The sequence below is a fragment of the Pristiophorus japonicus genome, chromosome 16, assembly GCF_044704955.1.
Source record: "Pristiophorus japonicus isolate sPriJap1 chromosome 16, sPriJap1.hap1, whole genome shotgun sequence".
NCBI lineage: Eukaryota > Metazoa > Chordata > Chondrichthyes > Pristiophoridae > Pristiophorus > Pristiophorus japonicus.
Window position 1 is genome coordinate 134,076,972 of NC_091992.1, and position 18,158 is coordinate 134,095,129.

At 44.7% G+C, this 18,158-nt stretch overlaps 2 protein-coding genes across 2 annotated transcripts in view; one reads left to right on the plus strand and one right to left on the minus strand.

Moving 5' to 3' along the window:
* LOC139226863 (sulfotransferase 2B1-like) overlaps positions 1-18,158 on the minus strand; it is a 39,802-nt gene that overhangs the window by 16,258 nt on the left and 5,386 nt on the right. The window contains exon 2 of the mRNA XM_070857957.1: positions 7,649-7,857. Coding sequence (XP_070714058.1) covers positions 7,649-7,857 — 209 coding nt within the window. The remainder of the gene's footprint in view (positions 1-7,648; positions 7,858-18,158) is intronic.
* LOC139226861 (uncharacterized) overlaps positions 1-18,158 on the plus strand; it is a 139,550-nt gene that overhangs the window by 4,630 nt on the left and 116,762 nt on the right. The window lies entirely within an intron of this gene.

The following is an 18,158-nucleotide window of genomic DNA, read 5'->3' on the forward strand; positions in this document are numbered from 1 at the left end:
CGCTGCCTAAATTCGGCCAACGTCCGCCGCGCGGCCGATGCCATCGAGTCGCTAAAAACAGCTCTGGGCCCTGACTCCATTAGGTGCATCGAGGAGGCTCAAGCACGTGGGGAGATCCCGTCCGAACTGACCCCCGTCCGGACGGAATTCCTCATCGGCGCCAAACCCCGGAACCTCCCTTGGGAGCCGGCGCCTCACAACTTGAGCCGCCTCGGAGAAATCCCCTCCATGCCTTTCAGTTCCGCGCGGAGGGGTTTCCTGTACGGGCTGCTCCTGCACACTCTCAACTTTACCATCCTCGTCTGCTGTCCGGACACGCCATGGCATACCATCTTGCCATCCGGAGGAGGCGGGGGTCCCCGATGGAGGGCACTCTACGCGGGAGTCCTCCCACTATTTATCGGGGACTTGGCCTGGAGGGTGGTGCACGGAGCAGTCCCGTGCAACAAATTTTTAAGCCGGTTCACGGGCTCCCAGGCCGCCTGCAATTTCTGCGGTCTGGAGGAGTCCGTGTTCCATGTTTTTATGGAGTGTGCGAGGTTGCAGCCCCTGTTCCAATATTTAAAGGGGCTGCTCTTGAAATTCTGGTTGCACTTCAGTCCCACACTCCTGATCTTTGGGCACCCTGTGCGGAGGGGAGCGGGTAGGTTCGAGGGCCTCCTCGTAGGACTGCTCCTGGGCACGGCCAAGGGTGCCATCAGCCGGTCCAGGCAGCGGGCGGTCGAGGGGGTCGTTCAGCCTGACTGCCTGCCTCTCTTCCGCGCCTACATCCGGGCCAGGGTGTCCCTGGAGATGGAGCACGCGGTGTCCACCGGTACGCTCGCGGCCTTCCGCGAGAGGTGGGCACCGGAGGGACTGGAGTGCATCATCACCCCCGGCAACCAAATTTTAATTTCATTTTATGTTTTAAAGTTTAATTTGTTTTAATTGCCGGTGTTTTTAGTGTCCCCCTCCCCTTTTATAGGGGGCACTTGGAAAAAATTTTGATTTTTTTGCCCAAAAAACCTCCCAAAAAAAACACAAAACCCCCCCCAAAAAAACACAAAGAAAGGGCCTTGAAAATGTTTGGAGTATCCCCCAGATCAGGGGTCACTTGACCTAATGTTTATTTGTCTCCTTTAAAAGAGTTGTGATGTATTTGGAATTCCAGAAGGCATTCGATAAGGTGCCATATAAGAGGTTACTGCACAAAATAAAAGCTCACGAGGTTGGGAGTAATATATTAGCATGGATAGAAGATTGGCTAATGAACAGAAAACAGAGAGTCGGGATAAATGGGTCATTTTCCGGTTAGCAAACAGTGACTAATGGGGTGCCACAGGGATCGGTGCTGGGTCCTCAACTATTTACAATCTATATTAATGACTTGGATGAAGGGACCGAGTGTAATGTAGCCAAGTTTGCTGATTTTACAAAGATGGGTGGGAAAGCAAATTGCAAGAAGGACATACAAAAATCTGCAAAGGGATATAGACAGGCTAAGTAAGTGGGCAAACATTTGGCAGATGGACTATAATGTGGTAAAATGTGAGATTATCCACTTTGGCAGAAATAATAGAAAAGTAAAGTAAATTATAATTTAAATGGAGAAAAATTGCAAAGTGCTGCAGTACAGAGGGACCTGGGGGTCCTTGTACATGAAACACAAAAAGTTAGTATGCAGGTACAGCAAGTAATCAGGAACGCAAATGGAATGTTGGTCTTTATTGTAAGGGGGATAGAGTATAAAAGCAGAGAAGTCCTGCTACACCTGAACAGGGTATTGGTGAGGCCACACCTGGAGTACTGCGTACAGTTTTGTTCTCCGTATTTAAGGAAGGATATACTTGCATTGGAGGCTGTTCAGAGAAGGTTCACTAGGTTGATTCCAGAGATGAGGGGGTTGACTTATGAGGATAGATTGAGTAGGTTGGACCTGTACTCATTGGTGTTCAGAAGAATGAGGTGATCTTATCGAAACATATAAGATAATGAGGGGGCTCGACAAGGTGGATGCAGAGAGGATATTTCCACTCATAGGGGAAACTAAAACTAGGGGACATAGTCTTTGAATAAGGGGCCATCCATTTAAAACTGAGATGAGAAGGAATTTCTTCTCTGAGGGTTGTAAATCTATGGAATACTTTGCCCAGAGAGCTGTGGAGGCTGTGTCATTGAATATATTTAAGGTGGAGATAGACAGATTTTTGAGCGATAAGGGAGTAAAGGGTTATGGGGAGCGGGCAGGTAAGTGGAGCTGAGTCCATGATCAGATCAACCATGATCTTATTGAATGGCGGAGCAGGCTCGAGGGGCCAGGTGGCCTACTCCTGCTCCTATTTCTTATGTTCTTATGTATCTAATTTGTGTGATGGAGAACGGGAGGGAAAAGAGGAGCTCTCATTCAAGCAAGTGTCCCTAACAGATAGTTCCAGAAGAACTTACACAAATTAAAGAGCAACTCAAAAGCAAGATGTTGCTGTAAAGTATCCATACAGAATACACAAGCATGAAAAAACTAGCTACATTTCTAAAACACACACGTGCCAAATGCTGAACAAGAATTTAACAAGGCAATAGCAGAAAAAATAGCACGGTTATGTAAATTACATTATACATGACATGATGGGAGAGCAACTGCAGAAAGCGACTGGGCCAAATCACTGTTTCAAACGCCATTGCGTTTTCAGTTATAAAAAGATAAAATTCACACACAATAAAAATTACAACACATTGTAGGTGGAGGATGATGGATGTTCACACTCAGTCCTCACCATCATCGACATCATTTGGCTCACTTCGTGTGTCATTAAGAAATAGTTGAATACACTGGACGCAGCGAAAGTCACGGCTGCTGACAACATCCAGATTGTAGTCTTGAAGACCTGTACAGCAGAACTAGTTGCCTCGCTAGCCAAGTCATTCCAGTGCAGCTTTGACACTAGTATCTAGCCGACAATGTGGAAAACCTCCAAGGGATGCCCAATCCACAAAAAGCAGGACAAATCTAACCCAGTCAGCCTCCTCACAATTATTAGCAAAGTAAGAAGTCATCAATACTGTCATCAAGTGATTCCTACTCACCAATAAACTACTTGTTCATGCTCACTGCAAGTTCGATTGGAAGCATGTGGCTCCTGAACTCAATTGTAAACTTGATCCAGACATGGATGCAAAAGCTGAATGCCAGAGAGGAGGGGAGAGAATTGGCAAGGTGCCCCAGCAAAACTGAGGCCAGTGAGAAAATCTTCTAGCATCTGGAATTATACCATATATATGGGAAAATGATTGTGATTGTTGAAGGCCAATCACAGTGGCCCCGTGACATTGCTGCCAGAGTTCCTCAGCCCAACCATCTTCAACTGCTTCATCAATGACCTTCCCTCTACCAAAAGATCAGGAATGGATTGTTGGCAGATGATTCTACAGTGTTCATCTTCATTCACAAATCCAATAATAAAACAGCCTTTAGCCGACAAGTGGCAGGTAATTACCATCTCCAACAAGAAAAGGCCCAACCACGCCCCTTGACCTTCAGCGGCACCACCATTTCCGCGTTCTCCATTCAACATCCTTGCTGGGGGGGGGGGGGGGGAAGAGGAGGATGGATTAAGCATCGATCAGAAGCTCCATTGCATCAGCCATATCAACACTGTGGTTATAAGAGCAGGTGGAGGCTGAACTTTACAATAAGTAGCTAACCCCTCAAGGCTCAAATCAGAAGTTTTATGGAACATTCACTGCTCACCTAGATGGGTGCAGCCGCAACAACGCTCAAGAAGCTCAACACCATCCAGGATAAAGAAATTTGCTTAAGTGGCAAGGATGCCAACTAAGTCAATATCCACCCTTCTATCACCAATGCAGTATGGCTACAATATGTACTATCCACACAAACTTGCCAAACATATCTTTACAGCACCTCCCAACCTCGAAACTTCTACCGCCAAGATCAGTAATGTCGTGGAAACACCATCAGCTCCAGAATCCCCTCAAAGTCACACACCATCCTGACTTGGACATACAATCGTTGTTGCTGGGCACAAACCTGAATATGCCAACATCATTGTGGCGCAATACTACCTTCCCAGGCAACTAAGGATGGGCAGAAAAATGCAGCTTTGGCAGGGGTTGCCCAAATCCCGAGAACAAATATTTGAAAAAAATGTTCACCATGGAGGGAATACCAGAAAGAACTTGTAAGTCGCATATCAATCAAGATTTGCACAATAGGTTACATGAGCATGCCCACATAGAGGTGCATGACAATACAGTACCCAAATGGATAAGTGTGCTTATGTAATGTCTTGCTTCCTTTATAAATCAAGACCAGTCCCTTCTACACCCAAAGAGCACCTTCTGTTACTGCTATACAAGTGTTCACACACACTAAAGAAGATACTGATTCTGATGTGGTACAGAGTGATGCATTGGTGGAAGGTGATTGATGAGGAGCACAGGGTGGAGTTCTAACCCTAACCATTAATGGGTCTGCTTTGAAATGGAAGCCATTACAGCAGCAAGCCTGTACTACAGAATCACTAGCTTCTTGCATGATATTGGAGTGTGGTTGGGTAGTTTGGACAAGCCACACATTCATATGTACTGTTATTTTCCATGTGACTATGTCATAGAGCAATGGCTGACTGCACTGCAGTTGCCATGGAGTATGTGGCATACTAGTGCCATTTGCAGTAGACACCTCAGTTGAGCAAGCCATAGGCACAGAGGGAGTATTTCAATCAAGACTCCAAAATGCACTGATACCACTTTAACATATTGGAAAGCAGTTATAGCAACCATGATGAGAGGGATTCTGAAACTTCATATATACTGGCTGTATACTCACAGATAATTAGATACCCTCTACCACTAGCATAATTGGAGTTGCACAGATGCAACTAGTTGGCAGTCATGTCAGTGACAGTTCTGTGCCATCACAAAAGCCCTACACAAGTAACAGTGGATGTCACATCATAGCACTGAGCTCAGTGTCTGCAATGCCAAAGATTCCTGACACTGATACAGATCCTTCAGGGTTAGTTCTACTTCTGTACAGCCATCCAATAGCGCTACTTTAACTTGGGCATAACCTATTATGGTACAGAACAGCCACAACCGGCACAGACAATTTTAGGAGACACAAGGAACTAATGTAGCAGAAAAGCACATCCACTATTAGCACTCCAGAACTTAACAAAATCAATTCACTGTTACTTTATTTTGCAGCTCATTGTCCTTTCATTGTGTAGATAATAAGCGTTTGTTTTCCTAAAGCCAAACAAGTCACACTGGACACAGCAAAAAGGGACACAAATAGAAGTGCTATGATTTTAAATATATCCAAAAAGAAAATGTACAACTGCAGAGCTGACTGAAAGAACTAGATAATGAATCCATCACAGTCCCGTTTCCTTAATGGCACTGCTGCTAGTTCTTGCTGGAATGTATGAAGCAGAGCGTGTAGCAATACAGGGCTTCCGTTAATTCCTTAATATAATGGTGCATGGCAAGCAGCACTCAAAAAAACTTACAGGGAACATTGCTTCTGCCCATTTCACCATCCTGACGCCTATAACTATCCTCATCACTATCTACTACTTCGGTCATTTTCAGATAATCTGCAAACTTTATAATGCTGTTCCCTACACCCGAGCCTAGGTAGTTTATAGAAACTGAAAAGAGTAATGAACCCAAAACTGAACTTAGGGGAACACTGCTGCAAACCATCTCAGTCTGAAAAACAACCATCCATCACCACCCTTTGCTTCCTGTCACTGAGCCAATTTCTATCCATACCGCCACTTTCATTAATTCCATGGGTTTTCATCTTCTTAGTAAGCCTTCTGTGTGGCACTTTGTCAAATGCCTTCCGAAAGTCCATATGTACACAACATGTACTGCACTACCTTGATCAACCTTCTCTGTTACCTTAAAGAATTCAATCAAGTTAGACACACAATTTGCCTTTAACAAATCCATGCTGGTTCTCCATGATTAACCCACGCCTTTCCAAATGAATGTTTATTTTGTTCCCGATAATGGTTTCCAATAACTTCCCCACCACAAATGTTAGGCTGGCCGCCCTGTAGTTTCCTGGTTTATCCCTCTCCTGAACAGTGGTATAACATTAGCAACCTTCCAGTCCTCCGGCACTACTCCTGTATCCAATGAAAACTGAAAGATTGTGACCAATGCTACTGCTTTTTTTTTTTTTAAAAAGCTTTGCTTCTTTCAGCAAACTAGGATGCATTCCAACTAGAACAGGTGACTTACCAACTTTCAGTAATGCTAATCGTTTTAGTATGTCTTCCTATCTATTACTATCCTGTCCATAACTTCCCTTTCTTTTAGCTTCCTTTGTGAAGACAGACACAAAGTACTAATTTAATACTTTAGCCATGTCCTCTGCCTCTTCATGAAGATTTCCCTTTGGGTCTTTAATAGGCCCAACCTTTTCCCTAGCTAACCGCTTACACTTTATATGTTTATAAAATGTTTTAGGGTTCAATTTAATGTTGCCTGCTAATCTTTTCTTGTAACCTCTTTTTGCCTCCTGAATTAACTTTTTCAATTCCCTCCGGTATTTTTCACAATCTTCCTGGTTATAAACTGAATCTTGCTCCTGACATTTGTCATAAGCCTTTTTCCATTTTGTTTTAACTTTTATTCCCTTTGTCATGGATCTTCTACATTTTCCCTTCAAAGGAATATGCCTAGTTTGTACCTGAACTATCTCTTCCCTGAATGTCCTCCATTGCTCAGTTATTGCTTTACCCTGCAATTGCTTTTTCGAGTCTACCTGTGCTAAGCCCCTTCTTAAATCACTGAAATTCCCCAGTTTAGCATTTTTTACCTTCAATATTTTCTGGTCTCTTTTTCCATAATTACTTTAAACCAAATTATGTTGTGGTCACTGTTAGCTAGATGATCTGCTACTGTAACATACTCCATTTGCCCTATTTCATTTCCCAGAACCAGATCCAACACTGCTTCCTTGTTGGATTGGAGACATAGTGATCGAGAAAGTTCTCCTGTACACATAGCAGAAATTTCTCTCCCTCCCTAACCTTAGCACTATGTTTTTCCCAGTCTATATTAGGATGATTAAAGTGTCCTAATATTACTACTCTATTTTTGTTACACACTTTTGAAATTTGCTGACAATTTTGTTCATCCTTCTCACTTTTTGGAGCTCTATAAAAATAACTCCTAACAATGCAACAGCTTCCCCACTGTTCCTCAACTCAAGCTAAGTAGATTCAATCCTAGATCTATCTCATATATCCTTTGTATTTAGAACTGTATCATCCTTAATCAATACTGTCATGCCCCCTCCTCTATCATTCCTGAATACAGGTACATGGCAACCAGCAATATTAATAATCCATTCCTGGCCTTGTTTGAAACATGTCTTTGTTAATGCAATCATGTCATAATCCCATGTAGCAATTTATGCCTGCAGCTCACCAACCTTATTAGTTACACTACGGATATTGACGGACATACAATTTAATAGCTCATTCGTCACTTATTTTCCTATAGTCCATGCAATTTTTGGGATATTTCTAATTTTACTGTTGTTTATATCTCTCTGTCCTCTGATCTCCTTTCTGCTGTTGTCTGGTTCCCCGCTCCCTGCCAAGTTAGAAGAAAAATAATACTTCACTTTCGCTTTTGATGTATAGAAGGACTTTGGCATCAGATGGTAAGGAAGATGTGTTGTAATAAACCGGGGTGATGGTCGGTTTTCCAGCAGAGTTTTACCACTTGTTTGCTCCAACCATGGTACACGCTGCCAGTTTGGGATAGTCTGTACTGGCGTCAGATCTCCATTGCTGAATATTAAAGGCACTATTTCTTGCATCCAGGTAGTACCTGTTTATATAAATTACACAAGTTAGCTGGACATTAGGACAAAAAAAAATGTTCTCACATTTCACATAAGAAAACATGAAATGAGAAAAGGTCATTCAGCTCAAGCCTGTTCCTTTCATACACCATGTATAATCTGCTGCATTGTGGCACTTTCCCATCATTTGTTTACGCCGGTTAGTTTAACATCGGTAGTGGGGAAAATGCTTGAAACTATCATTAAGGAAGAAATAGCGGGACATCTAGATAGGAATAGTGCAATCAAGCAGACGCAACATGGATTCATGAAGGGGAAATCATGTTTAACTAATTTACTGGAATTCTTTGAGGATATAACGAGCATGGTGGATAGAGGTGTACCGATGGATGTGGTGTATTTAGATTTCCAAAAGGCATTCGATAAGGTGCCACACAAAAGGTTACTGCAGAAGATAGAGGTACGCGGAGTCGGAGGAAATGTATTAGCATGGATAGAGAATTGGCTGGCGAACAGAAAGCAGAGAGTCGGGATAAATGGGTCCTTTTCGGGTTGGAAATCGGTGGTTAGTGGTGTGCCACAGGGATCGGTGCTGGGACCACAACTGTTTACAATATACATAGATGACCTGGAAGAGGAGACAGAGTGTAGTGTAACAAAATTTGCAGATGACACTAAGATTAGTGGGAAAGCAGGTTGTGTAGAGGACACAGAGAGGCTGCAAAGAGATTTGGATAGGTTAAGCGAATGGGCTAAGGTTTAGCAGATGGAATACAATGTCGGAAAGTGTGAGGTCATCCACCTTGGGAAAAAAAAAAACAGTAAAAGGGAATATTATTTGAATGGGGAGAAATTACAACACGCTGAGGTGCAGAGGGGGTCCTTGTGCATGAATCCCAAAAAGTTAGTTTGCAGGTGCAGCAGGTAATCAGGAAGGCGAATGGAATGTTGGCCTTCATTGAGAGAGGGATGGAGTACAAAAGCAGGGAGATCCTGCTGCAACTGTATTGGTAAGGCCACACCTGGAGTACTGTGTGCAGTTTTGGTCACCTTACTGAAGGAAGGATATACTAGCTTTGGAGGGGGTACAGAGACGATTCACTAGGCTGATTCCGGAGATGAGGGGGTTACCTTATGATGATAGATTGAGTAGACTGGGTCTTTACTCGTTGGAGTTCAGAAGGATGAAGGGTGATTTTATAGAAACATTTAAAATCATGAAAGGGATAGACAAGATAGAGGCAGAGTGGTTGTTTCTACTGGTCGGGGAGACTAGAACTAGGGGGCACAGCCTCAAAATACGGGGGAGACAATTTAAAATCGAGTTGAGAAGGAATTTCTTCTCCCAGAGGGTTGTGAATCTGTGGAATTCTCTGCCCAGGGAAGCAGTTGAGGCTAGCTCATTGAATGTATTCAAGTCACAGATAGATAGATTTTTAACCAATAAGGGAATTAAGGGTTACGGGGTGAGGGCAGGTAAGTGGAGCTGAGTCCACGGCCAGATCAGCCATGATCTTGTTGAATGGCGGAGCAGGCTCGAGGGGCTAGATGGCCTGCTCCTGTTCCTAATTCTTATGTTCTTATGTTTGCCTGAAGAAGAGCATGACATACTTTCTCCATGTCCAGTGAACCAAAACTCCATGTACGCAGTCTAAAGCGGCTTCTACATTGCAATCCAGCAGTGGCAAAAAAAAAAAGTTTCAAAATTATATGTTGTAGTGCTGGAAGCAGCATAGAAGGGGTAAATAGCCCAAATCACAAAGTGTATCAGCAGAATGCTAATGACAACAGCCAAGTTATCTGGGTCATGGCATCACATCAATAATAGAAACATTGATGTGTGATGATATCTGATGCTGTGTCATGACATGACTGCCAAGACATGCTCCTACTGCAGTAATGCATTTACTAGCCTCAGTGGAATCAGGATGACCCAATGAAAAACTCAAAAGGTTGATGTAGCACTGGCTGTGGGAGATGGTAGCTGAAGAACAATATAAAAACAATTTAGATATTTCCAGGAAGTTATCAACTTGCTATCCGCTAAGTCCCGTAATTTGATTTACATTATAGCACTAATTGTAGAGCTGTAGGAAGAACTCATTTTCTGATAGCTCAGTTTGGTAACTACTATGCTGTGTGCGGTTCCACATTCAGTCCCGGGTGTGTGGCAGGTTGGCTGATTTCAATGATGTGGTGCTACAATCACCTTTACTGTCACTGAGCAAGGGGGAGATGGAAATCAACTGCTAATCAATACTGTAAAGGCCTTGGAGAGGCTGTAGATGAGATGTACCAGAATGGTACTAGGGACGAGGGAATTCAGTTACATGGAGAGACTAGAGAAGCTGGATTTGTTCTCCTTGAAGCAAAGAAGGTTAAGGTGAGATTTATTGGGCCCAAGTTTTGGCTTTCCCGCAGAACGGCGCACCTTCGAGAGGTACGCCCATTTCCTAGAACATAAAGTGCGCCTATTACCAAGCTCTGTATTCTCTGATATTTTTCGGGCCCTTTCCAGGTTGGCGCGGCGCAGCAGGAGCTGCTGGGGGCGAGGCCAAGACATTGTGCCGGAAAACTGCCGGCAGGGAGGGCGGGGCTAGGTCCCAGCATCATTTTTAGTACCGACAGACTTGCGCATGCGTGCTGGAGCGTGTGCGCATGCGCAGTGGCACACAAACATTGGCACTCGGCCATTTTTAAAGGTACATGAAGAACAGTGATTTTTGCTTTTGTGGAACTGTGCAAAGGCTTCTGAGTGATTTTTTGTGCGTGAAGGAGTGCTTTTAGCAGTACTGTGGAAAGAAATCACCTGCTGAAATAAATGAGTGCTGTTTGTTGCTCCTAAACTTCCAGAACAAGTGCTGCATAGGTGCATGCAAAATAAGGACCGTGTGTTTTGAAAAATCAGAGTGTCAATTCAATCCAGCAATGGAACAACATCCACCAAGAACAAAGAATTTCTTGCATGAGGAAGTGGAGACGTTAGTTAATGTCATTGAGCAGAGATGGCAGGAGCTGGATACCAGCAACAGAGGTCGCACAAAAGTGCCACCCAAAGTAAGGAAGAAACGCTGGAACCAAGTTGCAGAAGATTACTGCGCAGTGGTGCATACCAGGAGATCTGGAAGCCAGTGTAAAAAGAAATGGCACGACCTTGGTCAAGTAGTTAGTGCAAGTAATATTTTCATTTTTCAATGGAATCTTAATTGTAAATGTGACCATTTGTATATGTCTCACCCTGCAGAAAGACGCACTCTGTAAAAAGTTATATTTTAATCTTTGCAGAAGAAATTGGCCCACAACAAAAGGGAAAGAACTCGAACAGGAGGATGCGTGCCAAGTCTGCATCCACTGACACTCTTGGAACAGAGGGTCGCTGCTTTGATGAGTCATACATGGAGAAAAGCAATCAGTACAGCACGAGCTGGGCCCACATGCGAGGGAGAGGGTAAGTCCTGAAAATGCATCGTGGCCCTTCAAATCAACCTGCTGCCTGGCCTGCTATGTGAGAGTACTCATGCCACCCATCCTGCCCCTCCTCTGCTGCTAAACATTTGACTGTCCTGATATATTTTGCAGAAGACGATGCCAATCCTGAAGAAGAACCAGATGCGGACGATCCAGACCAAGGGTGGCTGCAGGCGTTAACTGAAATGTCTTCAGCGGCGACCTTAGAAGTTAATATTTAATGAGGCCACATCAACATCAGTGTTTCAAACCCTTGCATAGGTTCTGGTTCCACATTCTATGGTTTCACAGATTCCGACGTTGCGGGTCCCAGTGGTGCTGCTGGTGTAACACAGCAGCTTACACCCACTGCCCCACCGTCCCAGCCTGTGCCTCCCAGTGTAGTGGCGCCGCGAGGCAGACCCAGGCAGAGGAGAAGGAGATTGGAGACACGCTCTCCTGAGATGCAGCGTGCAACAGATGTGGCTCAGGATGTGGCATTGGGTGTGGAGACCAATGAGCTTACCCAATCACTCGTGGGCAGCGTCAGTGCAGTGGGTGAAGAGGTAATGGTACTGACGGGAGAAATAGCAGTAATGACACGGGAAATGAGGGAGGGAATGTCCGAGGGAGTGCAAATGACAGCACAGGCCATCAGGGAAGGTCTGGGTGAGATAGCTGCTGCAATAAGGGCACACAGCCCGCCAATCAAATGACACCCCCATGAAGAAGTGAACATTCACCGAGATGTGGAAGAGAGATAGTTGCAGCCTTTCTTTGCTGCTTTTGTTCTTGTTCTTGATGTAACTAGTAACTTTTTTCAAATTGAAGTTGTTTTGTAAGTTTTGTAACTTTAAAACTTATGAGTGATCTTAGGGTTTTTAAATGATCTTAGTGTAAATGCTCTCACATTTTGTAACTTACTTAATTTTGCACCTAAAAAATGATCTTGAAGTTTCAGTGATCTTAAGAGTGTAAGATTTTTCACATTGAAATTGTTTTGTAACTTTACAAGTTATAAGTGACCTTAAAGAGTCATATTAAAAAGTAAAATTTGATACAAATATTATTACACCAACGTTAACTTTTCAATAAAATATTTTTTCATTAAAACTGAATCATGTTCCATTAATACAACACAACATAGGAACAACTCCAAAAAATAAACATGTCCACGTGCAACAGTTGTCGCAAAGCCCTCAGGCATCAGTAATTGAAGCGTTCACGGATGAACTGCTGGCGCAGGGCTTGAGCAATCGTTAAAGGAGCACGATGGACGGCCCTCCTCCGACCTCGTGCTCCGGCATCAGGCACTTGCATGCTTTCCTGATCGTTGTCATCATCCACATCCTGTTCTTCCAAATTACTATCATCAGGCACTGGCCCCTCAGGTGGGTCTTCTGGTTCCACTACCAGTTCCTGCTGCTTCATGATGGCTAAGTTATGGAGCATGCAGCACACAACAGTGAAGTGACCAACAATCTGAGGAGAGTATTGCAATTGGCCTCCGGAATGGTCCAGGCATCGGAAACGCTGTTTCAATATGCCAATGGTCCTCTCGATGATGCTGCGCGTCGCAATGTGCGCCATGTTGTATTGACGGTCAGCTTCTGTCCGTGTCACGCGTATGGGCGTCATGAGCCAGATGGTCAGGCCGTATCCTTTGTCTCCCAGTAGACACCTCTGCCCTTCTGGCTGCTGCTCAAACATGTCAGATATAACGCTGTCGCGTAGGATGAACACATCATGGGTGCTGCCAGGGTATCTCGTACCGATTGACATGATGCGCTGCTTGTCATCACACACGAGCTGCACATTAATGGAGTGGAAACCTTTTCTATTCCTGTACTGCTCGGAATCCTCCACAGGTGCTCGCAAGGCGATGAGGGTACAATGAATGCAGTCCTGTACCTTTAGGAAGCCGGCAATCCTGAAGAAGCCCATGCATTGCTTGGCCGGTCATTGGGAACTTGATGAAGTAATTCCTCCGCGCATACAGTGCAGTCGTGACCTGGTAAATGCAGGCATGTATTGCACGTTGAGAGATGATGCACACATCTCCAGCTGTAGCTTGAAACGATCCCGAGGCATAGAAGGAAAGTGCAGCTGTAACCTTCACTTCAACAGACAAGGCAGTCGGCGTTCTGCTTCTCGGCTGTAAATCTGCTCTCAGCATATCACAGATCTCAACGACAGCTTCTCTGCGGGAAACACAGCCTTTTGACACAATCAGCCTCGCTCATGTCCAGGTACGAACGCCTGGCTCGATATTGCCGACGTGGGTAAGGTCTCCTGCCCATCAGCCTATGGGCTATGACGTTCCTGGTGCGGTGAACTCTAATCAATTCTCTCCTATGCAGTGAATTGATGGAGAACCATTGCATCATCCGTGGTGTTGATAATGCAGCACCCATATTGAAGTACAAATTTAATTTTCAAACTTGCTGGCTGGCTGGTTGGCTGGCTGGCTGGCTCTCCCTATCCCCTGGCCAAACAGCCGAACTTCTCTCCGCAGCTCAGTGCCTGCTGCTGCCGGGCTCTGCTGTTGTCGCTCTCGCCTCACGCCGCCCCTATCCCCTGGCCGACATCTCACAGCTCAGTGCCTGCTGCTGCTTCAGAGAGGTAGGAAAATGTAATTTTTTTTTTATTTGATTTATTTATCATTTATTATTCATGATGGCTCTTTATTTGTAAAAATGAAGTGTTTAATGCTTGTAAAATCCCCTAACTTCACTCTAACTTCCCTTCCCGCCCCATCTTTCGCTCCCTGTGCCTAATTTATAAAGTGTAGGCAAGGTTTTTTCTGAGCGTACAAAAATCTACACTTACTCCATTCTAAGTTAGTTTGGAGTAAGTTTTCACTGCTTAAACTTGCAAAACAGGCGTAAGTGGCTGGACACGTCCCCTTTTGAAAAAACTGTTCTAAAACGAAACTATTCTAACTCACTAGAATTGGAGCAAACTAAATGCCGAGAATTGCAATTTCTAAGATACTCCATTCTAAACTAGTTGCTCCAAAAAAAAAGGTGCAACTCGAACCAAAACTTGAGCCGATTAGTTCAAAATTATGAGGGGTTTTGATAGAGTAGATAGGGAGAAACAGTTTCCATTGGCAGGAGAGCCAGTAATAAGAGGACACAGATTTAAGATAATTGGCAAAAGAGCCAGGGGTGAGATGAGAATCTTTTTTAATTAAGAAGTTATTCAGAACGCAGACCTGAGCGGGAGCACCGGCAACGGCGTAAAGGGAGCTGAGTGGCCATTTGAAAAAAAACAAGGAGCGACATCGCAGGATAGCTGGTAACTGATTTGCAAGTTGGGGCCAGGGTTAAATAGCTGGTTAGTGATAAAGCAGAAGCTTGGTGATTAGTAACTGTTAATACTATATTAAATTAGTGACAGTTAATACTAAATTATACTAATAACTTGAATTAGATACATCATAGTCTTAAGTTTCTGTAAATTTAGTTAATAGATGAATAAATAAAGGCATGGCAGGGCAGCACTGTGGAATGCACATCATGTGCCATGTGGGAAATCTAGGACGCTTCCCATGTCGTGGACAACCACATGTACAGAAGGTGTTGTCAGCTGGAGGAGCTCGAGCTCCGGGTATTGGAGCTTGAGCAGCAGCTGGTGTCACTGTGGTGCATCCGCGAGGCTGAGAGCTTTGTGGATAGCACATTTCAGAAGGTGGTCACCCCACAGTTAAGGAATGCACAGGCAGAGATGGAATGGATGACCACCAGATAGAAAAAAGGGGACCAGGCAGGTCGTGCAGGAGTCCCCTGAGTGAATAATCTTCTTCTGAGTACTGGTGAGGGCAATGGTTCCTCTGGGGAGTACAGCCAGAGCCAAGTCCGCGGCACCACAGGTGGATCAGCTGTACGGGGGGGGGGGGGGGTAAGTGGGAGAGCAATAGTGGTAGGGGATTCAATAGTTAGGGGAGCAGACAGGTGTTTCTGCGGCCGTAGATGTGACACCAGGATGTTACATTGCCTCCCTGGTGCCAGGGTCAAGGGTGTCACTGAGCAGGTGCAGAGCATTCTGAAGGGGAGGGTGAACAGCCAGAGGTTGTGGTCCATATCGGTACTAATGACATAGGTAGAAAGAGGGATGAGGTCCTGCAGGCAGATTTTTGGGAGCTAGGAAAGAGATTAAAAAGCAGAACCTCAAAAGGTAGTCATCTCCAGATTACTCCCGGTGCCACGCGCAAGTGAGTATAGAAATAGGAAGATAGAGCAGATGAATGTATGGCTGGAGAGATTGTGCAGGAGGGAGGGCTTCAGATTCATGGGGGATTGGGACTGGTTCCGGTGGAGATGGGACCAGGCTGGATGGGTTGCACCTCAACAGGGCTGGAACCAATATCCTGGCAGGGAGGTTTGTCAGTGCTGTAGTAGAGTTTAAACTAATTTGGCAGGGGAGTGGGCACCAGGATATAACAGGAGAAAGGGGAAATAAAGTGCTCAAAGGACTGCGAGAGGCAGAGACCACTAAAGTGAGAAATAGTAGGTTTTAGGTGGGGTCCAACTAAGAGAGAATACAGTATGGTCTAAGATAGGTTTACAGTATGTATGTGAACGCACAAAGCGTAGTAAACAAGGTAAGTGAGCTGCAGGCACAAATAGCTGCATGGGAATATGATGTTGTGGCAATAACTAAGACCTGGCTCAAAAAAGGGCAGGACTGGGTATTAAACATTCCTGGTTATAAAGGTGTTCAGGACAGATAGGGAGGAAAGATAGGAGGTGGTGTGGCAGTATTGGTTAAGGAGAATGTCACAGTGCTGGAGAGGGAGGATGTCCTGGAGGGGTCAAGGACAGAATCTATAAGGGTAGAGTTAAGAAATAATAGAGGTGCCATTACATTACGAGGTAATGATGATGAGGTGTATTCTATAGGCCACTAAAAGATACGGAGGAGCAAATTTAAAGGTAAATTATAGAGAGGTGCAAGAATTATAGAGTAGTAATAACGGGGGACTTCAACTATCCTAATATAGACTAGGATCATAATAGTGTAAAGGGCAGAGAGGGGAAAGAATTTCTGAAGTGTGTTCAGGAGAACTTTCTTGATAAGTATATTTCTGGCCCAGCGAGGGAGGAGGCATTGCTGGATGTGGGGAATGAGGGAGCTCAAGTGGAGCAAGTGTCAGTAGGGGAACATTTAGGGAACGGTGGCCATGAGGTTTAGATTAGCTATGGAAAAGGACAGGGAGCAATCTACGGTAAAAATGTTTAACTGGGGGAAGGCTGTTTTCAGTGGGATGAGAATGGATCTGGCCCGGGTAAACTGGAATCATAGATTGGCAGGCAAAACTGTAGTGGAACAATGTAAAGAGGAAAGCGTTCGGGTAGAGTCGAGGTATATTCTCACAAAGGGGAAAGTTAGGGCAACCAAAGCCAGGGCTCCCTGGATAACAAAACAAATAGAGAATTTGATGAAGCAGAAAAAGAACGCTCATTACAGATGTCAGGTTGCAAATACATCTGAGAATCAGGGTATATATAGAAAGGTCAGGAAACGTGCAAAAGAAAATAAGAGGGGCAAAGAGAGGATATGAGAATAGAATGGCAGCCAACATAAAAGCTAATCCAAAAGTCTTCTATGGGCATATAAATAGTAAAAAGGCCGTAAAAGGAGGGGTGGGGCCGATTAGGGACCAAAAAGGTGACCTATGCATGGAGGCAGAGGGTATGGCTGAGGTATTAAACGCGTACATTGCATCTGTCTTCACCAAGGAAGAGGATGCTGCCAGAGACATAGTGAAGGGGGAGGTATTAGAAACATAGAAATTTACAGCGCAGGAGGCGGCCATTTTGACCCATCGTGTCCGCGCCGGCCGACAAAGAGCCGCACGGCCCTTGGTCAGCAGCCCTAAAGGTTACATACAAACCCATTAACAATGACGGAAAGGCAAAGAGCACCCAGCCCAACCAGTCCGCCCCACACAACTGCAACACCCCTTATACTAAAAACATCTACATTCCACCCCAACTGGAGCCATGTAATCTCCTGGGAGAGGCAAAAACCAGATAAAAACCCAGGCCAATTTAGGGAGAAAAAATCTGGGAAAATTCCTCTCCGACCCATCCAGACGATCGAAACTAGTCCAGGAGATCACCCTGGCCGTATTCTATTCCCTGCAGTACTTACCATTATATCTGCGCTGGCCAACAAAAGGTCATCCAGTCTAATCCCAATTACCAGCTCTAGGTCCGTAACCCTGCAGGTTACTGCACTTTAAGTGCCCATCCAACCATCTCTTAAAAGTGGTGAGGATTTCTGCATCCACCACTCTTCCAGGCAGTGAGTTCCAGATCCCCACAACCCTCTGTGTAAAGAAGCCCCCCCTCAAATCCCCTCTAAACTTTCCACCAACCACCTTAAAACTATGCCCCCTCATAATAGCCCCCTCCACCAATGGAAATACACCCTTACTATCCACTTTGTCAATATTTTGTACACCTCGATGAGGTCTCCTCTCAACCTCCTCTGTTCCAATGAGAACAAACCCAGCCTAAGCAATCTGTCCTCATAACTAAGATTCTCCATTCCAGGCAGTATCCTAGTAAATCTCCTGTGCAATCATGTCCTTCCTATAAGATGGCGACCAGAACTGCATGCAGTACTCCAGCTGTGGCCTAACCAAAGTATTATACAATTTAAGCATAACCTCCCTGCTCTTATATTCTATGCCTTGGCCAATAAAGGCAAGCATTCCGTATGCCTTCTTCACCACCTTATCCACCTGGCCTGCTACTTTCAGGGATCTGTGGACAAGCACTCCAAGGTCCTTTTGTTCATCTACACTATTAAGTGGCCTACCGCTTAATGTGTATACCCTTTCGTTATTAGCCCTCCCAAAGTGCATCAC